We start from the raw sequence: 27,387 nt of genomic DNA, 5'->3' as shown, positions 1-27,387 counted from the left end.
TTTTTTTCCCGTCCTCAGATTACTGTCCTCGTAACACTGCGCCAGCCACTTGTCATTGTCTGTTTTTCACTTGTCCTAGATCGGGAGTATTTTGAGGAATGTCCGCTCTGTTCTCTGCACCTGTCCCAGAAGTCAGCTCATGTGGGTTGTAAGAGCGAAAGAGAAAGTGGTCTGTGTGCTCCAGCAGCATTCAAGCTGTGTCTCTATCAACCACGGCTTATTTGTGGTGGGCCTAGCCTGGCATATCTTCTCCGGGTTTCACTTGACCTGATGTTATGTCATCACGAACGTTCTCTGGGGGTCCAGACTCTGTGCTGATTAAAGGACAGCAGATAATCACGTGTATGCACGTGTGTGTGTGTGTGTGTGTGTGTGCGTGTGTATGTGTGCGAGCTGCTAATCATCTACGTTTATATTTAGATGATATGGCCAACTGAAGTGGACACATTTAGAATAGGATTTGCTGGGATGGGGACACTTCAGAGGGGTTAGTCACGTAGTTACGTTTTTGTAGCAGACATGGTATGTGTACAGGGTAATGAAGTAGGGAATCATTCTGTGTTCTCGATTAACAGTAATCACAAAGCAATTGAAGCGTGAAAAATGAATTTGTTTCTTCCAATGCAGAACAGCTTCAGAACACACACGGCAAACTTGTTAATTATTACTGTGCTGTTGAGCTACCAGAATGATATTTTTAAATGCTGTCATGTTTTGTCTGCTTAATTGTGAGGTCTTGCACACAGTTTCTTCCCATTAAAGCTGAAGAGTGAAAGAAAACGCCGGCAGTGAGTTTTAGCTTTTTTTTTCCACCCGCAGCTCCACTGAGTAGCATTGCGGCTGTTTAGCCACTTTTCTCTGGGCAAATTGTTTTTGTGACCCATGGAATGTTAGAGGAAATGCTTCTTTCTCATTGGCGGTCCCCCGGGTGTGGAGGCCATGGCCCCTGTCATCGGCCCCAGTGCACACAGACACACACACACGCAGACATACACACACACACGGGATCACTCTTTGCAAGAGGAAAGCAATCCACCACAGGAGAGGGACCTCCAGGCCTTTTTATAGCTCCAATACTACCCCCCCCGCCAGACTCCCAGACGTGACATCACAACAATCAGAGATCGTTTTCAGCGGTATCATCATAACCACACGCACGCTTAGAAAGATACCCACATTCTTTCCCCTGATTTGTTTCTGTGTCTTAATTTACTGTTTATCATTTTTTATTTAGATTTCAGTTTGTGTACAGAGTTACTGCAAATTAACCCTTGCTTTGCACAAATAAACAGGCACCAGACAGTGATGATGTTTTTTTCAAACCCCCTTAAAGAGACGTTAAAAAGTAATCATGAACGGTCCCAATTCGAAAAGGATTTCCCTAGAATGTGCGGTGAAATATGCTCCTCAGATCAATTAAGTGTTTACAGCCTGTAAGAATCAGCAGCACAATAGAGAAGCTGTCTCTTCTGGACCCCGGAGGCTACCGTAGCAATGTTTCATTAAGTGCACTCACTCCTGTGGCCCCCTATAAACACACATTAATTAAGGCACACAGAAACACAGTCTCTGAGCTTGCACTATGGTAATGATGATATGACCCCAAAAGGAGAGGTGCACCAGGGGTCAGGGAATAAAAGCAGGGAGCGTTTAATGCCAGAGCTTGGCTGATCTGCAGAAACACGGTCTTAACTGGTCCAATTCAAATTAGGCCAAGATTTTCTTAACTGGCTAATTTAGATGTGCATGAATATAGATTCATTTCCAGCAGTGAGTATGGTTAGGGTGTGTTTTGTCCTCCCATAAAAATAATGATAAGGGTCAATGACAATTTTCTCTTATGTCAGCAGTCAAGGCCTGATAATTTATACACACGGACGAAATGACCTAATAATAATGTGATAGTGTTTTATTTTCATTTAAAAGATTTTCATGCACTGTTACACGGAATTAATAATCACATAAACACCACCAGATCACTCAGAATTTTAAAAACAAGAAGACAGAGTCAAAACAGAGACACTGAACATGTGTTCTTTGACATGCTGCTAGGTGAGAATGAAGATTTACAGAACCGAGAGCTGTACTTTATGCCCTAATACAAAACTTACCCCGCAGACATGCTGCAGCTGACCTAAGATCAATGCTTGCTCATCCTTCAAATCATTCTAGTTTCAATAGCAGTCACCTCCCATAGACAATTTAGGTAGATTTGACAGTGGCAAATGGGTGTCATCAATATGATCCCAAACATTGACATTTTCTTTGGTGGGCTAAGTGGAAAGTCCCATCCCATCCTCTCAAGATCTGCAGCTAGAGGCCAGGGGGCTGGTATCCATCTTCGTAACAGTGACTATGTTGGAGGAGGAGGTGAAGGAAGAGGAGGCGAAGAGATGGAGGGGAGGGAGGCAGCATGTCAATGAGCCTGCCCAGTGTCACTGAGCACCACACAGAACAGCCATCTGGAGAATCAAAGACTCCTACCATCTGGCTGCCTCACCCACTCTCTACCCCCACAGAATAAGAATCAACCAGATAGTGCTTTGCCATAACACTCCTTGGCCTTTTGGAGGGGAAAAAAAAAGTCAGGTAAAATTGCATTCGGGTTAAAAAAATAACGCCTGTCAACGTTCGTGAACACTGTAAAAGAAAACAGGCGTTTCTTCTTTTTTTTTTTAAGCAATGGGGAGATAGGATTGACCCTCACTCGTCAATCCATCATACGTTAAAATCCGACTTTGAAATAAACATATGCTCTCTCTACTGCCAAACTTAATATTTACTAATTCCAACTAGCGTTTTGAATCCGTCTCACATCTGCTTGCACGTTTGTTTTTCAGATCTGCAGGATATGTTTGAAGTATGCACAGAAAAGTTTTGGGATAAAGGTGTTTGTCCCATTGTCCTCACGCTGCAAAATGGAGAACAACAGCATGTTCATTTTTTCTAGCCATATATCAGTTTTGATTACATTTACTGACAATTAACAAAAAAAATCTGAATAAGCCAGTGCTCAAATGAAATCACAACCTGTGACTTCTTGACCTGTGATGCCGAGGATCAGTGATGGTTTTGTCCTTGATACTTTAGTGAAGCCAGAAGTTCTGTTTAAGGAGCCAGAAACTGTAACACAATGAAAACTTAAATCTTAAAGGAGTTCTTTAACATTGAACCAGTCTTGCTGAGTAGACCTTCAAAGTCTTGATTTAAATTATGTATGCTCTGTAAGTATGTATTTGGCAGGAAAGAGTGGGGAGAGGCGGAGGGATGAACGCTGAAAAGTCATCAGCCATATTCCAAAATGCCATTTCCGTGTTGCTGAGGTACCATTGTTTACAGGGCTTTGATGGAGAGGTGCCCTGATCGCCACTAGCTGTTTCTCTCCCTCTCTCTTTTTCTTCCCCCTCTTAGTTTGAGAGAAATCTCCTGACGCTGTAAAATGGGCAATGATGACATATGTGGATGCAGGCCTGTTCATATCTTTGTGGGGCCTTTAGGGAAATAAATATCTGAGAACATTCAGTGAAATGAAGCTCACTCAATAAATCACCATGACACAATAAACACTTCTGGCACATGAGCACCCCCCTACCCACCATCCCCTGGTGCCCAGCCCCCTCACACACATACACACAAACACACATACATGTACACACACTCTCTTCTCAGACACCACCTACCTCTCCCCGCCTCTTCTTGTGCTACCAAATGGTGCCTCCCCACAGGCCAGTAAATCAAATCCCAGCACAAATACAGTGGGAATTTATTTGGAATGGGCTTTTGTTCTCTTTAACGCCTGATTGTTAGGCCGACTAGGTCGCATGATAAATTTTGAGCTGGTTGTTTCTGTGTAATGGCTGTGTGTTTGTTGCCCCCTGTACCTAACGTGAATCATACTGCCTTTAAACTCCACTCCTTTCCATTTACACCCAATGTACAGATCATTTCATGGGAGAAATGTAAAGGAAATAAAAAGATTGTGGTGTTTCAGTCTTAAACTGTGTTTCCATCCTGCAGTTTTCGTGAACATTTAAAATTTTTGCATTAAAAGTTGAGACATTGAAAAAGTTTTTATGCTTGGCGGAGGTAGAAAAGTTGGTGTGTCGGGTAGAGCTAAATGCGACCAAGTGCAATGGAAACAAGCTTTGTGAATTAATCATGATGTACATGAAGCATGTGACTTAAACATCCACTGAGGCTCCACTGAAGAGACAAACAAATTGCAATAGGCAACTGAAAAAACAGAAATGGCATTTTTTCATCATGTTTTCCACATTGGTTCGTTTGTTTGAGCTTTGACTCGCGCTCTTTAAATGACGTCATCTCGTTGCGCCCTCTTCTCCTGCGACTGTTTAATGTCAACCGACTGGAGAATTAGCGCCACCAGCTGTGTGTTTGATGTCTCCAACCTCGTAACACTCACATAGCAATAGTGGATGGAAACGCGCATTAATTTGCATTTTCTTTTGATGATGAAAATTTGCATGGAAAGTTAACCAGAGAAACGAGAAAAGTTATGGTTAAAATCGCCAAAAGGACAATGCAGCACATTTAGTGCTATTATCTTTTTTTTTATAAAATTAATTAGTAAGTGGAAATAGAAAAGGCTGTTTTGGGCCTGGCCAACGTGTCCTGACACCCTCTGAGTGACACCGTGAGAGAGGACTCAGCTTTTCCCTTGGCTCATAGGCACCCAGTCAGTCTCCTATGGCAGCCGCTGTTTATGCAGAGGTAATATAAGCAATAATATAACAGCCTCTAATTGGTTTATCAGTGTTTGCTATGGTAACATACATGGAAACAGCCTCTTAAACAATTATATTTTTAAACTGCTGGCCAGGATATATTTTGCTTTATCTATGGACGCTGTGGATATGATTGCTCACTGTTATAAATGGTACATAGTTAGTACACGGAGAGAAAGACATTGTTTACACTGGGCCTCATGCGGTGAATCTGTCCAGTGTAAGGTAATCTGCAGTAATAAGCCCCATTTGTTTTGTTTAGCTTTTAAGCTGAGGGAGAGGAAGGGAGAGGGGAGAGCGAAAAAAAAAAATCTCATTTCAAATCCTACCCACCTTCTTATCTCTATTTGTTCAGTTGTTTTTAATGCCACATACTGAAAGAATTTCAATGGCTGTTTTGCCATGAAGTCATTTGTTATCCTTCAGCGGGCTTTCGTCTCCCTATTGTGTGACAGCCCCAGAGTGCTCGAATCCTCCAGATGGAGCAGGTCAGACACACACAGACTCGCTCACTTACACACACACACACTCACACACACACACTCACAGGCAGGTTCACACACTTTCTTTTCAATGGTTGACATAGATCTCCTTGCCTTGTGACATATACGGAAATGATAATGTCATTTTTGGCAATTTGTCTTTCCTCTACTTTTCTATTGGTTGGAAATGTGGCTGTAAAGAGCTGCCTGGCAGTAATACAGCTCATGTCATGTTTACAAACAGTCCAAATGAAAGTGTTTCACAACAGCATTCTCATTTTACACATATTGTCACTTGGTCTGTTATTCACTTACAGATTTTCTCTCCAAAAATTTGTGGACGCTCCTCAGAACAGATGCACGGGCTTTGTCTTATTTGGCAATTACACTCATCTAAGGAGTTATGCCCAAAAAGCAAAAATGCAATGTGGAACTCTTTATTCTGGAGATGAAACACATTATGGTCCCTCTCCTTCACTCTCTAAATACAGTTACTAAGTTATACGCTTCGAAAAATAGGTCCCTTTCATCATTATACTGACTTTTTCTCTCGTTTGTTTCCCTTTTTCTCTCTTTTTCCATGTGGCGTCCTGCTCTGTTCCTGGTTGGATCCTCTGATGTACAGGTAAGTAGCCTCTACGCACACCTAAGTACGCCTAATTACAACTACACCCAATCCTCTGATATATCATTACTTTATATTCTTACATTTTTAAATGATTATTTAACTATTTATGTTTTTAGTATATTGATTTTCCATATTATATGTCACTCAGTTTTTAAACTGACTACCTTTTCCACACTTTCTACTATTTCATAAGCCACTGCATAAACAAATGCAAACAAAAAAAACCCCACTCATTTCCTGACATAGTACTTCTATTATGTCCTGTGACTGTTTGGACCAGACAGATGGCTTGGCAGTGCACAGTTTCAGTTTCTCTGCATTAGAGTGAATATAAAGCACACTTCCAGGACTTCCAATTTACAATAACATTTTAACATGACAACAACAGGTGCAATTCAGTGGTCGTTCACTTTCACTTGCCAGCGATGGTAATAAAGGTAAGAGCAGGTTCCATAACAAGTGGAACGTAATAACCCTAACAGCCATCCTTAAATGATTTGATTGACTCACGCTAGACCTCATCGCTCTATTTTAAATCTAATGGAGTCTGGGTATAATTTGACCAAGCCTTGATTGACAGCCCCTTTCTCTATCTCAACAGTAACCCCTGACGATGTACATTAGAGTCGGATTAAGGCAAGGTGCTAACGCATATTAAAAAATTAAGCCAAGCCAGTGGACTGGCAAAGCTCCTTTTTTTCTCCCCCCTTTTTCCCCTCTGTTCCGTGCACCTCCTTTTGGATGGTCTAACATTAAAATTTCAATGGCATCAAGTAGTGATAGGGACTTGTTAATACAGTCGCAACTTGCCCTTGTGGAGGAAATCAAATGACACAGTGCAGCAGGCCACAGAGGAAAAGACTGATAGGACATTATACTGCTCACACACAGCCACAGAGCCTTGCAGTAGAGAGGCAAGGATACAACATCAAATATAACAATGTAGCCTTCATAACTAGCTGCTTAATTTGTCAAAATGCCTCTCTTTTGTCTAGGGCATATTTTACAGTGCCTCGAGCCCTTGGCATATTTAAGAGGACCGTGGTAGTTTTTCCTGCGGCAGGATACCAGCCTTATTGTACTGCTTCAGCTGCTGTAAATAGTAGTAAATCTTTAGCGTTGCATTTATTCTAGCATGACACCAAAGCCTCCCACTCAGAATGATTGAATGTAACTTATTTGATTCTGCTTCCCTTCATTTGGGGATTTTGTGAAGAGTTTGGTTTGAAGACAATGAACTAACAAAAGATTGTTTTAACAGCTGCATGTCTTTGATTACACGCTTCTTTGAAGTATCACTTTAACTTAGCCTTTGAACTTGGATAGAGATCAGAAATGAATTGAGCCTCTTTTTGATGTAAGAGGAGGGGATTTTATTGTTGAAATGTTCGTAAACTGCTTCCAACCGTTTAGAGAACAAGTTCAGTGTTGATTTTTAAATTGAGGCAGGAGAGAGGGGAGGGGAGGGAGGCACGGGGGTTTGAAGACAGGAAAGGAGGGAGGGTGCTGGTTTCATGTTCACGTGCACCCAATGACAAGGGAAGGAAAACAGCGGCTTTTATTCCCCTCAGAAGAGGAGAGTTCTTATGTGCAGATTTCAAGTTAGTCCAAAGTCTCAAGCTCCACATTTGCTTGTGTGGCTCGTTAGGACAATATGCCATCCATATGTTTCACTAAATGATGGCTATATTAGTTTTCCCGCTTGTAAAAGACATGCACGTGCACAGAATCTGAGGAGTTAAACCTTCCTGTAACAGTTATACTTAATCTGCTTGTTGCTTTTGACAGCAGTAATAATGTGCATTTGAGGTACTTTGTTGTTTTGGACAAAACTCAAATTCTATTAAAGGATTAAGTAATTGAACACTAATCTAAAAGACTTGAGGTTTCTGTTCTTTGGTAATGCCTTTAATCTTGGCACAGTTTTAGAAAAGGCAGTGAAGTACTCAGTCACTGAGGGAAAAGCAGATTAGTTCAATTTCATGTATTTTAGGGGAGAACTACACTAGCTTAGATGGATTACTGTTGAATCAGTGAATTGAAATGTAATGACGCAAAAATGTATATTTGCATAAACATGCAGCTGTTTCAACTTCGTCTTTGCAAATTAACAGCAAAAACTGGATCATGGGAATTATGTGGGTTGTCTGCACTGTGCTTCCGTGTCATGGAAAGCTATTAAAACAGAAGCCATGGTGATGTACAATTTTGTCCAAAAATAAAATTACGAGTGCTGAATTTCCATCATGGAATCCCCCAAACTACAAATGTCTCACAATACCAGATTTAGAAATATAAAGCAATCAGTTGTTAGCCATTGTATCTTTTTTTTTCATCATTTCCAAATTAATCATGCTCCAGATCCACTCCTATTGTTCACTTTTACTGTTAACAGTAACAATAAAGAAACAAAAGTTCAAGAAATTGCTTGCCCTACATCTGTCATTGTCATTGAGAGACTGGCCGTAATACTTTATTTATATTCTGCTCTGGAGATATGTGGTTTCTGTTGTAAATGTTCATTGATTCAAGGGCAGACAAATATACCCCCAACACCCTACATGACCCACATAGAGCAATATGTGCAGTTCACCATCCATTAAAATAACATGATAGGCACAAATAAACTGTATTATACATTTCGTTACCCTTGCAGCTAACTCAAATTACATTTTGAATGTCGTCCACTCAATCTCCTCTCGTCTTTTGTGCTTTCTTTGATATAAATAGACAGACATTCAGGGGTCTGAAGAGTGGAAGTTAGAAGAATAAAAAAGGAAGAGGAAATTTAGATATTTTTAAATGATGTCCTACATTTTGTCAGCTAAAATCAGGATATTGCCTGAGCGGGGAGAAGCCATGTTCTTCAGTTGTCAAAAGGCAGTAAGTAATGATTAAAATAGCAGTGTGAAACGCGGGGAGATTAAAGTGATGCTAATGATAAGTGAGAGAAGAAAAGGGCAAGCTATATTTTAATTCCTGGGAGAATGGTTAATGACTTCTATTGCCTGAGATTAAACTAAACCTGTCTCATCAGCTTTTTCTGCTCACTGAGGAAAAAAAAGCCCCCTGCACTTTAATTTATTAAACTCTTTTAAGGAAGCACATTGATCTACATAGGTTAAACTTTCAAAATTTGGGCAAAAAGACGCCCCATAAAGCTGTCATGCAGGGCAAAGCTGTTGAGTTGCTCAAGGCACACTATAAAGAATTCATTATCTCCAAACTGCCACATTTAATCAGAAAATATCAATTATTTAAAAGGGGAGGTTTGCTCCTGTTTAGAGCATCAGGTTTTACTGACACACTGGATTATACTGACACTGTGAATATATTTCTCTGCAGCCACTGTAGTGATGCTGTGAACTTTTCCATTTTCAACACCCTTTTTTTCTACCTTTTGCTGAGTGAATGTGCATTTGGCCACTGTAAATGGGTCCGTGTAATCACATCAACGGTGTAATATCATCCAACAAGTAAAATGTTTATCTCCTGTTTTCAGCTTGTTGGAGGGACTAAGACTTGTGCTGTGAAAATTTTTCGCATGGCGTTAACACAGAAGCACTGGTGACCTCTGTAATGAAATGTATGGTACTGTTGACATGGCATTACAGCGATTCAACACTGTTCATTAATCTTTGTTTTGCTAGAACCCTTCTGGCATGTCCTTCGCCAAGGTGCGGAGCAGTGCCAGAAATTGTAAGGCTCACCACATATTTCTGATGGCAATTAGCATGCATTCCGATCCACTGAGCCCCTCGCATAACAGCCCAATCCTTACAGCGGCCAGAGTCTTTATCAGCACCCGGGTGATAGGAGTCATTGAACATTCTGCTGACAGCAGATTATTTTTGTTTTTATACAGATGTCAGGCTTGAGTAGGTGGTGTTTTCCACTCTTTCTGTGGGGCTTTGGGCCCCGTTGTACTCCCTTTTCAACCGGAGAGGAGAGAGCAATATTAAGATTTTTCTCACTCTTAGTCTGTGCATTTGCCTCTCCCTTTGTCTTTCCTTATCTTAGCCTCTGTCATTGCAGGTCTGGAAATAGGTCTGGTATTTAAAGCCCTGGTAAAGAGTAACCATCATCCATTAGAGGACAAATAACAACACTCTACCAGCACTGAATCCTGCGCGGCTCTAAATTCTCAGTGGATCTGTCAGCAGGAAGCAGGCATGCAATTAATAAGCCTTTTACCTCTAATATCACAGTTCTGCCAAGTGGGAAAAAAATGAAGAGACATTCCTACAGATATGAGAAAAAATTTCCACAAATGAGGAGAGGAAGCACATTCCCATAGCGCTGATGGCCCGAGCACAGTCGTAGTAGCCGCGGATTCTGATCGATATCATCAATGGCGACTGCTGCCGTGCAGAATTTGATCCGGGAGTCTCATGCTAATGTTCGCACCTGTGTCAGTCACAATGTAATCTCTTCTTTTGAATCATTGACACTTTTTCTTATGGTCTCATCTCCGTTCCAGACGCAGATGGTAACACTATTCTTAAATCGCATGATCTTAAAGCCCTCGAAAAAGCTTTGAAAATGCTGACAGCCGAGTTAGCGCTTTAATCAGCGTTGTACAAACTTGATGAAGGCCGGCGTTCTTAACAGTCTCGAGATGTACATTAAAGATTTGTGCCTCCACAGTGTTCGTGGCACCGTGCATAACCCCTAGCTTTGCTTTTGACAAATTCAAATTTTCTTTGCGATGTTAATGATTTAAATCCCTCGATTTGCCTGCAGTCAGAGGAAAATGTCTCTGTATTATTTTGTTGACATATTCAGGATGAAATGATTTTTCTGCCCCCCCCTCCTTGTTGCGTGAAGTAATATCGCTGTGTTTCTGGGGACACATTACAATAATGCATTAAGAAATCACATTAATAATGCACATATTTTGTCACATATTTATAACTATCCCCCAGACATCAACATGTCACAGTTGTTGTTAGATCCCCTTTGGTTTCAATTAAAATCTCGCTGAGGCAATAAAAATAGCCAATTAAATTGGAGCAGGCTCTTCAGAGGTACAATTGGTCTGATTAGATTAACCTTGAACATCAATTAGGGTTAAAAATAAGCTTAAATGTATTTTAATAACTGCCCACCATATTTGATGCTGAACTATACTACACTTGTATCACTCATTTCTCTCGTATTGATTCTGTGTCGTTATTGTCACTTGATTAGCCCTCGTTATCAGTTATTTTCTCTCGTGCTTCTTTTCAGCTTAATTATTTAGACCGGAGTATTCTTTATGGCACTCTTGTCGTGAAACATTGAGACTTCATTATCTAATTACAGGAGTGTGCTTCCAAGTTACAGTAGACAATGGAGATGTAATGATGTATAACAGGCATCGTTCTACATATCTGTCAACACAAGTGTCGAAAGCAGGGTCACAATCCAGCTTTTTACAGCAGCACAACTTCTCTCTCTGTCACTTACTCCCTTCTCTTTCACTCTCTCGCTGTCAGACAATGCGCATACAAACACACACGCTCGCGTCCCTTCCATAGCTGGAGTGTGTCAAGCTTTTCTCACCACCACCACTACTGCCTGGCTGCTGTCAGTGATCTCATCCCACCTGGTGGCTAAGAGCTGAGCATCCAGACGCTAAAAATACGCCTGCCGCTAATGTCACATCCCCCTGCCATTTCCAGCACCCGCTTCCCAAAGCCCGGGCTGGTGTGAAGGGAGGGGGCCGAGCAGACATCTTTGTAATTCTTTTAATAACATGTGTAAATGGGCAAGGGGCCTATCGGTCTTTATCAGGCCTGGCGAGCGAAGCAGAGCAGCTGATACCACCTAGGGGCTGGGAAATGCCTGATTCATCTAACAGCCCGTGAAGCTGATTAATTTCACTCTTCATTAAGAATGTGTTGTGATGTCTTCTCTGGACTTGAGCATATCTTTCTACCACCACTCAGCCTCCCCGGTCATCTTTTTTGCTTCTTCTCCAGCCGTTTCCCTCGCTCGAGCTCGCCTTGCTTCTTTCCTGGGCAGCGTTAGCAGCAGCGGCCACCCTCCTCCTCCTCTTTTTGCGCCCTTGGCAAATGAAAGGTCAAAGACGCTGCAGTGATTAATGAGCAGTAGACTCTGGGATCTCTCTGTCAACCCCCCGCCAGTCCCCCTCCCCTCCTGCCCTCCCCGCTCCTTGCATTATTTCATCTGCTAATCTCACACAACACTACTTAGTTAGTCGCGGAGAAAACAGCTTTGCGTGTCTCTGTCGAGCCGCGTAGACACCAGCGCCGATGAACTTTTCTGTGAGGCATAAAAGCAAGGGAAGAGGGCATTATTGAGGAAGGGGAGGTGGCGGCAGCGCTCACACAGTGTTTTTGGGCCAAAGAAAAGGTGCCGTAGTGTAAATGGTGGGCTCTCCACTCAGCTTTTCATCTCAAGATGTTGCGACCAAGTCTAATGATTTAAGTAGTGTGCTCTCAGCACAAAAAACTCCACTTCAGAAGCTTGGCGGTTTTTCTTGGTGCAATTGAATGTGAACGTCTCCGCTCCTTTCACAGGATAGATGGACACTTCATGGGCTCAGACCAACTGTTTATTTGAAAAAGTAATGAAATATTTACTCTCCATTGCAGTACAGATTAGCAGCAGTAATTGACTGCGACAGAGGTCTGTGCACAAGTATGTGTGCGTTTTATAGCGCGCGCGAGAGAGAGAGAGAGTGAGCGAGAGAGAGAAAGAGTTAGAGGGCCCCTCATGTTTGAATGCAGATCTTCAGCACACAATAGGCCTGTTAGCGAGGCTGAGTTTCTGCCTGTCACTTTCTCTCCACATGTTGCTTTTTCTTTCAGAGATAAGTGGGCCTAATGCTGAACAAATAGTGGAAATCAGAAGCCACTGAGAATCATTTGCCTCTCCTTTTCCCATGGCTCCCAAATAGACACCCAGACTCACAGACGGAGGGAGTGACGATGCGAGATGGAGGGTGGGGCGGGAGGGGAGGGGGGGCAGAAGAAGAAAGAGAAACTCAATGAGCAAAACAATTTTGTCACCACAAGCAGATCCAATTGAAAAGTCTCCTGGATGGGGAAGAGCTGGAGTTGTCAGATCAGGCCATGGCAATGAATAGATCCAAGCGGGCTAAATTGGCATCAGGTGTGGGCTTCCCCTGCCTGGTGATAGGCTCCCACATTGTGCTGGCTAGACATTTGGCCATTTTCAAATATAATGGGAGAAATGAATGCAAATGAGTGAGTGGACTGAAATGTATTTAAATGCAGATTGAATGGGGGGCTCTGCGTAGCGCCTGATAACAAGTTGCTTTAGGAGAAGGGCCACATTGTGTTGGATCATCCCTCCAACCCCCACCACTCCAATCCCCACACCGCCAGTCCTGTTCTCTCTCCCTCTGTCGCACTTGTGTCTCATAAGGGGCCATTGTTCACTGGGTAAACTCTCTCAAAACTATTTACATTACTCATTTATTTGAATTTCAAATATTTTGGGTTCTTTCTTTCGCCCATATATAGCCGACAAACACGCAGCCTGACGCCTTGGGCTATCCAGTAAAACAGTAATTGCAAAAGGACAGGGGCTGTGGCAGAAAAAGGAAAAAAAAAAAAAAAAAAAGAATGAGGCAAAAGCCGGAAAAGGAGGGGTTCAATCATTAATGATAATGTTGCTTATGTCCATAGCCTCATTAGAGGCAGTATAGCAGCCAGTAGCATGTGTTTCACAAACAAGTTCCCCCTGCCCACCGCCGGTCCACCGCTAGCCCACGGCGATCCATCTTCTCAAACGTCTCCTTCCCATATTTAAGGAGCTCTCGTTACAGCCTTTCCCAGACCTGTGAATTTATGGCGCACTCCAAGCGGTTAGCATAATCGCTGGGAATGCAGTCATTTCAGTGGGAATGTGGGAATTAGGGCAGGAGAGAAAAGGAAAGCTGGTGGTGTGTTAATTGAATTTCATAAGAATCCTTTGCAGCAGCTTTGTCTCGCTCACAGGCCAGCGTGGACACGTAGGGCTCTGAGTCACATTCGCTCTCATTATTTAGTTTTTTCCCCCTTTTTTTTTAAAGACCTAACAGAAAAAAGTATTTCTCTGTAGAAGCCTTCATGTTGGAGAGCAGCTGGAGACGTAGCTTATTTTTTAACAACTGTTAATTTTTCTACTCTCTGATCTCAGCAAATAAAACAAGTGAAGAGTAACAAGAGGGTGCGTTCTCCTCCTCCACAAAAAAAAAACTGCCTTTTTTCCTCATCTGCATTTAAAATACAATTTACATCCAATTAAATTTGATTAATTAGAGACACTAACCTCTGCCCGTCCTGTGTGCAAATAATGTATCATGCATTTCAATGTCAGCCAACTCATATTTACTTCAACTTTGTGTTATCAGGAGCCATCATTGTGTTTTAGTCTCCACAAAGACATCATTTGAGGCATTTCAGAAAAAAATGACTTTGGAATATTTGACATACTGAACCCTTCAACGTTGTGACAGTCTTGGCTTGAGGGAGTTTACTTGGATAAACAAGTCGTCCAGGACTTGGTGGTCACGTCGACCGTGTTAGTGACTTTAAAATAATCCGAAATGATTTTCAGAATGCCAGTTATTTAAAGTTGGCCCTGTTAGCATCGGGGGCAGCTGGGGCAGCGACTGCAGAGATGTTTCAGTGTCCAGAAGTTTCCATGTGGTGATTAATAGGAGGGGTAATGTAGTGGGGAAATGAGTAAACACTCCCTTGCTCCTGGCTTTGTGCTTCAACGGCTTGATGACAAGGGCAGAGCAAGGTGAGAATTAAACAGACCCGCAGAAGAAGAGAAAAGGAAAAAAAAAAGGGGGGAGCAACGGGCTGGAGGGAGGAGTGAAGCATGACAGACCTGGGCAGTGAGTGGGAGTGAGGAAAGGGCGACTGGGAAGAAAGAAGGCCGCCCTGACAAAAGTGGAAGTGGAAGTTTCTCCTGAAGAAGAATAATTAAAAGCGCTCAAGGGAGGGCAGTTTTAATTTCACATGTAAGGGGCTAAAGATTTCATTTAAAGGCGCGGCGAGCGGAGAGGAGGTTAATAAGATGAACAAAGCAGGGAATGTGAGAACATACAGTGTGAGGAAGCACGTTGGACTTTCACCTGACACGTTTTTAATTATTGAACCTCTGATATTTCTCTGTTGAAGAGAGGGGGTAAAAAAGAGAAGATTAACTGATTAATGGTCATGGTAACCAATTACTCACTCACAGGGAAATAGATGTAACTTCACCGCAGTAACACTCCTCTCCAGCACTAAACGTCAGAGAGTGTAGCATCGCTTCCAGCACCGAAGCTAAAAGCATACTCTCGGTTGTGCTGGCGGTCTCAGTAGCTGCCTACTGGGAACACAACCAGAGCATTGCATAATAATAAAAGTGAACTTGCTTCTACAGTCAAATATGTGCTCTTGATCACTGAAATCTCACTCCATTAGTGCTATCTGAAGTTGATGTATCCCAATTATCATAATAAGATCAGCTTGGTCCCATACTCCATGGGACTCCAAACTCTCTTACTGCCACAAAATGATCAAAAGGACTTTGTGAACTAGACCCAGAGTCCCAGCTGTGGGCTGATTTGTTCAGTAGTGGTGAAAAAAGAACTTTAATTGAATATGATGTATTTCTTTTTCTTGTACTTTTGGGCCCAGTCTGCCAGAAGAGAACAACAGAGATATGCCAGCTTGTCTTATCTTGGCTAGATGTCGACCCAAGAATACTTTTCTTTACTTAGATCACTGTTCAAGACCATAATACAGTTCAGTGTTTGCCAAGCTGCGCCACAGTTATAGACTTCCTCTCTGTGATGCAAACAGCAGGCTCCACAGGTCTTGATGTGTCCCCCGCACTCCTCCCTCTTTGTGGAATCATTAATATTGTCAGTGTAGAGCATGGGAATGACTGTTGTGCTGCAATCCCAAAATCCTGTTCCCCTCCTGCCGTGGCATCGCACTGCACACACACTGTTTGACACTTATGTATTATATGTTTATCAGTCTCTAATGAAACACTGACAAGTTCTCTGCACAAGGGATACTGTGTTCCATTAATAGCCCTTAAGGAACCTTGGGCACTCACAAAAAGACTGGTCCTATTGCAGCTGACAGCAGAGGGGCCCTCAGCCCCAGCCCCCTGGAGAGGGAAGATATTAGCAAGGCCTGCACTCTCTCCTTCAGTCTCTTTGTCATTCCCTCTCTCTCTCTCTCTTTCTCTCCTTCTCCCACCCCCCCATCCTCCTTCCCAATATGCATCTGTCTCCCTTGGAAGTAAAAGGTGTCTCATTCTATTTCTTCAGGCACACGTTACTTGACCACGGTGTTTCGCACGGAGCCTGACAAAGAGAACTGTCAGTTAATTTGTCAGAGAGTGTTTGTGATTGATTTATTCATCTAGGGCTCAACAAATGTTTGTACTGCGATGAATCCCCTGAACCGTAATTTACTGCAAATTAAATTCAGCCCTCTAATGACACACACACACACACACACACACGCACACACACATGCACACACACACACACACACACACATACACAGGTATGTATGTATGAACCTTTTGATTTAAAAAAAAAAAGCACTTTTCAGAAGATTTATGAAGCAGAAAAAGTTGTAATCACACCAAAGCCCATCAGAAAATATAGATTTTAGAATATTTTGTGCAACATTGACATGCTTATTTAATTATATAATTATAGATAGATACATTTTTAACCCAACTTTTTTTCTTTTGTTTGTGTTGGATGGCTGTTGACCTAATTAATCTCACTGTCGCTGTCCAACACAATTTGAAAAAACTGATATGGATCTTCACAATGACATTGTAATGTGAAATCGTCACTGATGTGCCGAATAGTTCGTGACATCTGCGGCAACTGCTGTGTTCTGTGTTTTCTCCTTTATTTCAACATTTTACTCAAACAAACTTTGACTGTGGCCCGACTGCACGTGTCATGTTTTTTTTTTCTTCTCGAACGAGAGGAGAGCTTTTTGCCTCAGCTTTTCCTTTCTCCCACATGAGACCCGTGATCTCTCTATTAGAATGTGACAAAACATTTGTTCTCACCAGAAATAATGGTCTGTAACATCCTCTAATGTGATTCACAGTTTATTTGCAAGTCCATTGCCGTGTTGAACAGGGGGTTATGGGCGCGTCACACATATGGATAATTTTAAGCAGATGCATCTGGCGTGGCTACCATGCTATGATTAGTTTCCAGAGCATTTGTGAGTGTGTAAACCATTGCCGACATGGATGAAATATAGCCTAGGTTCACTGGGAGTGCAGGGAGAAGAAATGTACCCCATCTGTAATACACTGTGTAGACTAATATCAGCTCCTTTTCTCTGATATTGCAGTGAGATATCGATCTGGTAAAATTGTCCCATATTGGAACTGTCTGTTGTGATATTCATCATGCTGTCACCTCTCCCCAACACCTACGCGTTATTAGAAACCCGGGTTTGAAGAGGTTGAAGGGTTTTAGTCCCCGAGATGTAGCAAACAATTCATCATGAGAGAGAGAGAAAGAGAGAGGGAGAGAGAAAAGAATTCAGGTGAGGTGATGCTTGGGTAAAGATTTATGTCTAGTCAGGCTGTACATTAAGAATTATATCATCAAGCAAGAGGACACCAGCAGCTTCACTGCTATCTGCTGAGCAGGCCTATTTGCTCTCCTGCCAGGCTTAAATGGAGTTTTTTTTTTCCTATCTCTCATGAAACTTTTAAGAGAAATCTGAAGTCTGAGGGAATGTAGTATCTCACCCAAACAGAGTTATTTGTGAATCGTGCGACAGCTTGTCGAAAGCAATTGTTTCGTATGCGGCTATTTCAGCGAGCCTGACATTATGTTTTGTGCTCAACGCCAGTCACTCATCAGGAATAAAGCCTGTAACTGGTACGTGCCACCTTCAATTTGCCCCACTTCAGGGTGGGACTCCAGTTTGAGTTCCTGTTATTTCCTGTCTTTGCTCGCAGTCAGAGATTCTTCCGGGAGGATCACAGAGACGTACGCAGACGGAATCCAATTCTTCCGTGTCTTGCAGAGGAGTCAGACTTTGATTCGTCTTTAACTCAGTACAAATGCTCGTCTGGGAACGTGCAGGCTGGGGGCTTCCTCTGAAGTTCTGTCTCTCGCCGGGAAGTATGTGTGTGTGTGTGTGTGTGTTTGCACGCCAGGCTCTGCTCTGTTAGCCGCGATGTTATTGTTGTAAACAGCATTTAAAGCACAGCTGGCCAAATTGATCAGGGCTTGCGTTGGAGTGAACTTGAGCAGCAGAGAGTGGGGCTGCATAAACAGGGCTGCTTGTATCTAAATATGCAAACACTCTCACAGCAGTCGACACTCGGGGGAACAGACACTGTTACTTCTGATGGGGAAACAGTGAGAAACAGACTCAAGCCCTAACCTTTCCATGTATACAGAGAGAGAGGGAAGACAGGAACATTTTTCCCGATTATGTAAACATTTCTTTTCCTCCCTAGATCATTTTTGGACTCCTCCACGTATTTACTTTTCATTAATTATTGAAAAAAAGGAAAATCAGGAAAAACAGTGAATAAACAGTAGATAATTTTTGTTTAATGTTTCACACAGGATTCCAATCCTCAGTGCAATTAATGCTAATCACCACGGTCTTCCTGTTTAGCTTGAACTTGGAGTGTGTTTGCGAGCCGCTGCTGTCTCCCTTGTCTTCATCTTTTGCTCTGCCTCGCTCTTCCTCCCTGCTCCACCTCTGCTGTTAGTCACCGTGTCTCCTCGTGTTATGATTACATCACCCTTTCTGTCTGTTGTGTCCATTTAGACCTGAAATTAATCACATCCGACAATCTGGTGGTGCTATTCCCAAAGTTCAAAAGCTTTAGTGGTGAGAGAGTGATAGAGAGAGAGAGAGAGAGAGAGAGAGCTGCAGGGAGAAGAGACGGGGCGAGATGGAGCGCATCAAGCATGTTGGAGGTACTTACCATTTGTAGAGTACAGTATATTAATTGCTTATCGGTTTTTGATTTCAGAGTCATTTAGAGTCAATCGAACGCATAATTTTCACAGCTATTGTTCTTTGGGGTTTGTTAATTGTCACCCCACTGGCAGAATTAAAAGCAAATTAAAAGCCTTAACTATTGACTCTATCTGAAGTCACTCTCCACAACAATTTCACAAAACAATGGGGAGGATTAATGAAAATGCAGCTTGATTTCTGTTCTCCAAAGCTTTTGCTATGGGGAACCAATTAACTACCCTTCAGGATGACTTTCACTTCTAACTGCTGGTCTGTTCCACTGCCAGAAACTGGGATTAATTCTCAATTAATCCCTCCACCAGAACAACTCTGCCTTTGTCTGCTGGGGAGGACATGAGCATACAACACCGAGGTTACCCCAAGCCTGTTTGGTGGAGGAACTCCACCCCTCCTAAGATTGATACACCCTGTAGACTAGCTCTTCTCAAGCTGAAAATAAGAGCCATTAAAAGGGAATGGTTGACAATGATTTTTGTTTTAGGATTTTGAGCTTTATTAGCCATGCATATTAATGAGTCAATTAATTCCATTCGTCCTCGCGAGTGGTCTGTTTGTTTTTGCCTGACCTTTTATCTTAGATGCGTTCACGCTTCGCTTGGTTTAAGCACTTACACCATACTGTGTTTCCCATAGCCTCACGTCCAAAAAGGGAGTTTTTATGTGTTTAGCACTAAGATTCTCCCCCTCTCTTTTGTTTTCTCTCTGCAACTCTCCCGCTCTCTCGTCTGTCCACCCTCCCCCTCTATCTTTCTCTTGCTCTTTCTCCCTCTGTCAGAATGCCTGCTGGATGTATTCCTCTCTAAATGTGACAGGAAATATGCTATTATAGCATGCAGAATATTTGCCTGATGGGATTTGCAATAAAATTACTACATTTCCTTTCCATTAGGATCTCTGAAACCCCTCTCTCTAATTTATGATTACCCTGGCAAAAAGACATGTTATATACATAAAGACTAAAGTAGCCCCCAGTCCACATTTAGCCCGTCCTGCTTTCAAAGTTAGTTGAGAGGACAGGAGAAATAATTGAAAAGTGCAGCTGGACTGTGTACAATCTTGTAAGGGATGCCTAGAAAATGAGATTAATCAGTGCACAGACATTGTGGGGAAAAGTTTGCAGTGAATGCCTGACAGTCGTGCTCTTTCTCTCATTTCAAATGTTGGCAGGCTAGCAGGCAGCTCCAAGGGAAATGCGCTCCTTTCATACTTGAGTAATTGATGAATTGTATGCAATATGCAAATGAGAATCCATAAATCTTATGAATGACAGCTTAATTTATGTGAGCCTTAATGAATGCAGGATTAGATTTTAATTAAATATCCTCAAAGGCACCCTGACTGGGTAAGTTTTTAAAGCCTTGTTTTGAAGACTTGTTTCATATGCATCGCAGTTCATGAAAAAGAGAGATCAGTGAGAGTGGTTAGATGAAATTTCCTCGCGGTTTGAAGATAAGACCTGTTCTGTTTTGCTAACCAAAGGCACTTGCAATTAATAAATATTGGAGCAAAATCATATCTACCAATCTCATTTAGGCTTTCCTGGAACTGCTCATTCTCATACATTTGATTAACTGCATTTACTTTAAGCACTATCTGATTTCTAACATTTGGTACAGTATCTTTTTAATTAAGAGAATCATCCATTAGGCATGGAAAAGTCAACCAATTAGGCTTTCCTCATCAGTTCCCGCGATGTAGGAAGTCTGCTTACTCATTATCACAGTCTGTTGATGTGATACTAAACAATCTTGGACTCTGTAGTTATGGGACATACAATTATGAAATCAGCTTTTAACATTAATGATGCATGGGAATAATCAGCAATTTATCGTGTTTTAGATCTTTTTTAGATTCTATTTCACAGCTGAGAGGCTTCAAACAGCTCTAATAGAATGTGATTACAGGAGTAAGCTCTTTGTAGCAACCGCAACAGCGGTTTTCTCCTGACCCGGGCTGTGGTTTCATGACATAGGCTCGAGGACAGCGGAAAAACTGCGACTGGCTCCGGGTTCCTCCGTACCATCAGACTCTGCGATGGTCTCTCCCAGCGTGGTTCTAATCAGGCCTGAGCCCAGACAAAGGCACCAGGAAGGCACCCACTCTCTCAACTACTACTGATCTCAACCCTGCACATTAGTCCACACAGGGATCAGAGCACAGACAGCACTTTAAAAGGGGTTTTAGTGGGATTGATGCTAACTCTCTCCCGCCTTTGATTTCACACCATTTGATCTGTGATATATTGTTCCGTAACAAAGGTTCACAGTTTGCAGGCGGATGCAGCTGTTCCTACCCCTAATAAATAAAAGTGTGTTTTTTTTTTCTCTCTCCTCGCACTCACAAACTCGCTGTAATCCAGCTATCTAGATCAGATAAGCATGATGGGGCTACCTGTGCGAGGTGGTGTTTGACAGGTGCAAGGGGAAGCTGATTGAGATAATCCAAGAATAGGTTCAATGCAAATACAGATACAAGATGAGGGTGAGGATAGATGGATGCATGAAAAAGATGGATGAGTGAATACATTCCCATGTATCACACTGTGACTCTGAGATTATGATCATCACAACCAATAGACTGCCAAGGTCAGCAGGAAGTATAAATCATGTTTTTTTTCCCCCCTTTTGGTTGAAGGCAACATATATTCCTGTCGTTCTCACAGCTATTGTTTTGTGGCATTATTATGATTATTATTTCACATTACTATTATGCAACAGTTGTTTTCATTATCAATTAATCTGACAGTTGTTTAATAAGTTGACTGTTTGGTTTATAAAAAACCCCTCTGTTATTTTGTTCAGTTTAATTACAGCCCGAGCCCCTAAAGCCCGAGCTGACATCCTCAAATTGTGTGTTTTGCCTGCTCAGACTAAAACTCAAAGATATTCGTTTACATTCTTACAAAAGCAGAGAAAAGCAGCATTTAGGATGCAAAAACCAGAGAACGCTTGACATCCTTGCTCGAGAAATAGCTTCAATGATAAATCAGTCATCAAGTAGTTGCTGATTAGTTTTTAAATGGCGTTTAATTTTGTAAGACGTTTAAAAAAAAGGTGCCCTCTTCTAAAGGAAACATGTTGTTAATTAAAAAAACTCTTCTTGTTTCCTCTTCTGTTAGTTTGCATGGGCAGGGATGTTATCTGTGCTTCTGTGTTTGCTGACATTATTGTGTTCTCGATAGCAGAGCTAAACGCAGCTGGGACCCAGAGAACTGAGATCACATTCAAATCAGCTGATGATTAATTAGACATATATGTTATCACCACCAATCCACAGTGGGGCATCAGCATTAGTTCATTTCTGAACGTAGCTTGAGTTTCATTTTCACACTTGCGCATCAGTCATCGTCATCCTGCCACAAGGCAGCTTTTTCTTCAAAGTGGCGAAAACAAACAGCGGAGCTTGTTTCTAGAATAAGTCGTTTCTTGGATTCCAGTTAAACATTTCGTGTTTTTGCCTCGACCAGCCCCGTTGTCTTATCTGTGGGGATTTTAAATTGGTAGTAATGCGCCACAGCCATGTTATCCCTGTCTTTCCACAAACACAGTTAACCTCTCAGGGGAGGTTTACGCATATTGTTAAACTGTTTGATTGAACCGAATTTTAAAAAAAGAAAAGAAAAAAGAATAAACTCAGCATATTCAGGCCCCCTGATGGTCTGAGGCCTCTGAATTTCTGCCTGACCTGGCACTTAAAAGGTAAGGAGCTGCTTTGTTTTATCAATAAGACCTTGTTTTCATGGCTGGTCACCACCCCAGCAAACCAATCAATGGGGCATGCTCTGCTATCGCTGTGAGAGAAATGAAAAATAAACCCCCGATAATCCTTCAGTTAAAAGGTTACTCAGGGCGATAAAAGCTATTTTGTTAATTTATTTACTCTCTGCACTGGAGAGATAAAGAAAAGGAACAATTAGGGAATTCTAGGTGAGAGATTTTAAAAGGGCAATGACATTGGGTTAATATTTTATAAGGCCTGATTGGCAGAGACCTGGAGAGGCCTTTTGTTTACACAAGCCCCAGACGGAATGATTCACTCGCTTGTTTTGGCCGACTGGGCGGAAATGGAATAAATATCTTCATCCTTACCTTTTAGAAACGTCAAACAAAAGACCGAGATAAAAGGTTAATGGCTCAATCATAACCACCGGGAAATAATATTATGCTCTTTCTCTGCAAACTGGACTCACTATTGACATAATCAGGTTGAATTCCTAAAGATATCCGAAGATGGGAGGCGCAGATGATTTTTGTGTGTAACTGAATCCACTGAGGGAGTGTGCTCACTTGGGCTAAACATTACATTTGTGGTTTCAATTGATTTATAACAGATCATAATCACTGCATTAACGGCGTTCTGGGTAATAAGATCTCAGTCACTGCTTCCGTCGACAGAAAAGAGTCTGATAGTGAGATGTCAGAATTTTGCCACGAGATCAAAAACCGTCCTGATATCTCATGCGATATTATACCTCTTATTATACCTATCACCTCGCATTGGCTTCCTGTAAACGGGGTGAGAACGTGAATTTAATTATTGTGCTTTTATTGCATTGTACCGCTGAAATTGGACTCGTGTGGAGTGTATTGTTGGGCCCCATGTAATCTGATTGCCTGCGCAGTGTAGTGTGTTGGATAGTATCAGGTTCCAGCCGACTCTGCTGGGTCAACACACGGCCGGGCCATTAAAGGAAGTCTGGTTCAGGGAAAGTTCACCGCTATTTTCTTTTCACCATGGTAGCGAAACAAAAAAGAGAGAATAGATGTGTAACATATTTGTGGCCCCAGCCCAAAGCTGGTGGGGCCTATTTTGTTTCCTTAATTGAAGCCAGAGATATGAAGGCCCCGACTGTCTTTAGTATAAATATAAACAAAGCAGGGAATAAAATTCTTTCATGATTGACCTCCAATACAGAAATAATATTGTCCAAATAAGTCCAACTTTAAAACCCAGAGGTTCTTATTTTCCTAAACATTTTAAAGCGGAGAAGAGAAAATGGAAAAAAAAAGGTGAGCGAGATTAGAAAAGACAACAGCGGATAAGACACGAGGAGTACCAAAATTCCAATCATAAATCCAGTTGTGCTGTGTTTTTTGTGCAATAATGGCCTAGTTTGGAGCAGTTTCTGTGCCAGGCTATTTAGGGAATCAGCATCTGCTGCTTGATAAATAGCCTGGCTCTTTTGTTTGAGGCCAGGTTGAGTTCCTCTCTGGACCCAGCGTATTAGCCTGGATGTCTCTGACCACAGCAGATCTGCAGTGGTGTTAGCATGCACGCCTCAGCTGTGGCATTTCAAAGAACTAAATTACATATTGCTGAGAGACATTAAGGGCAAACTAAGCGAATGACAAGGCTGTGAAAACGTGTAATAAAAGAGGAAAATAGGCACGGCACACGTAAAGCGCTTGCTGTTTCTGTACATTTAGGCACCGACTCGGCCATAAGAAAAGGAGACAATAGCCTTCATTTCTGAGAGGCTTTCCTGCTGCTCGGAGGTTCCTCAGTTCAAAGCTGCTGTTCAGTTGGCGTATTGCTTTCATGGCGAGTCAGTGTTATTTGTGTGCAGGGAGTAGCTGAAATGCTATCCCTTTAAACACACAGACAGATTCCCTTGCAGCCTATCTAAACATTACCTTTACTTAACTGGGTCTTTGTACCTGGGTTCACATCCTTTGACATGATCTAAGGTTGATGTGACATTTTTTTGTCCATTCGAGGGCCTTTTTGCTTTTAGTATTGTTGGTAAAAAAGCCTTTTACCCATCACATACCCTCTATTGAGGTCTTTCATAAATAATTCAGCCAGAGTACAAGTGAAAGTGATGACAGCAAAACTGTGTGCGATCTCTCCCTCTCATAAGATCAAAGAGGTGCTTCTATAGAAATAGGAATTACATTTCCAGACGTTCCTAGGTTGAGCCGGCACTCATTTCTCTTTCTGCCTCCCTCTCTCTCTCCCTCCGATCCTCCTCTCACTAGCTGTCATTCGCTCTCCCCCTTGCTACTTCTTTCTATCACGTTTGTATTTTCCCTCCGAAGGGACACAGTTGGGTGAAGGTCTGCTTTTAGTCCTAAAACCTCCAGAGCCGGTATATGAGAGAGTCAGCACATTCAGACAGATAGAGCGAGTGCACTCTATTAGCAGGACTGAGGTAAATAAACCTCACAAGACACGGCTGAATAAATCCAACTGCTAAGGCTGTGTAGTATCTGAACTAAAACACTGCATCACTCTGTAGATGCTGCCTTTGGGAAATGTAGTGAAATGTACTGTAACGCAAACAGCCTCATATACTGTACTGGTTGATAAAGTCCAGAATGAGCCTTCAAAACATCTGAACAGCTCATCAGTTGGTTACATTGATTTAATTTTAAACATTTGTTGTTCATAAACACCTCGTAAACTTTAAAATGAACCCGTGAGTCAGTAGTCATATGGGCAATCGTTTGACAATGATTCCCGTCATGACGCAGTGATACTGATTTTCCATTTTGTGATTGTTGTGACCACAGCAACGTATCATGCCACCAGCATAATTAGCATAATTAGCATTAAGATATATTTGTGGAGACATTCTGCTCCAGAGTAGACAAAAGAAATTACACCTTTGAACAAACTTGACATCACAGTGCGAGCATGTTGGCACACCCCCCAGACCTTATTAACAGAAGATAAAAAAGAGCTGGACAGAGGCTCAGCCAACACGTCGCGGGTTTGATTTCCGACCCTGTTCTCTCTTTGGAAAGCCGAGTCCTGTTTGTCCTCCCGTAGTTCCAGCACGCTACGGAAACCCTTTGGTGTTTTAAAGATGGATTAACGTCAGTTCATATTAGAGAGAACTTAGTATCCTGGTAAAGCTTAAAAATGTATGTGAAATAATGTATGAAGCCAATATGTCACCTGTGTCAAGTCACCATAATTCATCTTCAGCTGAGACATCCAGCTCCTTGTTCATAAAGAATATACCTATATAGGATTCTGGCCTCCTCATTATGTGCTCATTGAATTTTTTTTTTCACCCTGTAGGTTTTTCTTTGTTACTATAAGGTAGCAAAGTAGGTATTGATTGCAACTCAAAGCTGTATTAATAAGTGAATGAGTAAGATGTGTGGCGAGTCAGGGGTGTATCTGCTTTGAAGGCCTTTTCTCCTCCACAGTAAGGTGGCACAGTCATTTATCACGGCTGGATCTGTGCCCCTCGTTTGGTGTAATAAAACTCCCCCATCAGAACCGTCCAACAGGTCTGAATCACTCTGTCACACCACCTTCCAGCTAAGGCACGCATTAAATCAAGCAAGCAGAACATTTCCTAAGGCAGCCATTGCCTTTTAATTTCCTGAAGAACCTTAAAATATCATTCATTACCAGAACTACACATATTTGGTTTTTAAAAGTCTCATAAATCAATAGTGGCCTGACTGCAATAATTATAACAAGTTAACATGTAATTTCCAGGCCGAGGGCCGCGCACTGGATTTTAGCATATGCAAACGAGGCAATTCAAATAGTGTGGGGATATTAATACGGAGGAACAGGTAACGAGGTACGGGTTATGAATTATGCATCAAAAAGTGGTTGATCTTCAATAAAGGAAATGAATTCACCGTGTAATCTAATTAGTTATGGAAGTCTATTATGTTGAGCTGCAGAAAGCAACTGTCCTTGAAAAGAAATTTATTTACAGTACATGTTAGCTATTTGGAATGGAATTGCATTCTGGAGTGCTTCAAATGTTAACACCCCCCACCCGCCACCTCCACCACCACCCACACCACTCCTCCTCCCTCTGCCAATCTCCTCCTCGTCTCTCACCCGCGCTCTCCTCCTTCTCTCTGCCCGGTGTTTCAGCTCCAGACCTGGCCGGCCCCCGAAGAGGACCCAGAGCGTGACATCACCGGAGAACCCCCACATCATGCCCCACTCAGTCCCTGGCCTCATGTCCCCTGGCATGATCCCACCCACAGGTATGGTTTGGCCTTAGTCTGCAGCGCTCTGTCATTGTTGCTAAGGCTCTGATTCACTCTGGGTCTGGGTCCTTTCTGTCTCTCTTTCTTTCTGTCACACACACACACACACACACACAAAACCTCCCCACCAGTGGCCTCCCTGCAGCTTGTCCTCGAAATGGCAGCCAGTCCAAAGTGACACATGCACCCAACCACCAGACACCAGCCGCTCACTCGTTTACCAAAAACAGATCCTCTGCTCAACGCCCGGAAACCAAGAGGGGGAGAATAAATTGGAGTGGAGATCTTTTCTCTCAGATTATTCCAGTAGATGTTGCATTTTGCCTTGAGTGCATTCTAATTAGTGCGATTAAATCCACTCCACTGGTATATGTACATAGGCAGTGGTGATGCTAAAGCAAGCTTATCGCCACAAGAATCAACAACAACCGTTTGTGCCCTAACTTACCCCTGGGCCAAGTCTTATTGCAACTAATGCTTTTGTTCTATTTGTGGCTGGCTTCATTGTGGCTGCTTTGATGTCGGTGGCTCTAAGTGCTCTGATTTGCATAT

At 42.3% G+C, this 27,387-nt stretch overlaps 1 protein-coding gene across 2 annotated transcripts in view; it reads left to right on the top strand.

Annotated features, from left to right (window-relative positions):
• Positions 1-27,387, top strand: part of dachd (dachshund d) — a 91,471-nt gene that overhangs the window by 20,026 nt on the left and 44,058 nt on the right. For both annotated transcript variants that reach the window (XM_041950488.1, XM_041950487.1), the window contains exon 2: positions 26,717-26,832. In XM_041950488.1, the coding sequence (XP_041806422.1) occupies positions 26,717-26,832 (116 nt within the window). The remainder of the gene's footprint in view (positions 1-26,716; positions 26,833-27,387) is intronic.

The sequence above is a fragment of the Chelmon rostratus genome, chromosome 13 (genome assembly GCF_017976325.1).
Source record: "Chelmon rostratus isolate fCheRos1 chromosome 13, fCheRos1.pri, whole genome shotgun sequence".
NCBI classification, from domain to species: Eukaryota; Metazoa; Chordata; class Actinopteri; order Chaetodontiformes; family Chaetodontidae; genus Chelmon; species Chelmon rostratus.
The sequence above is the reverse complement of the archived record's forward strand: the minus strand, read 5'-3'. Positions and strand labels throughout refer to the sequence as shown.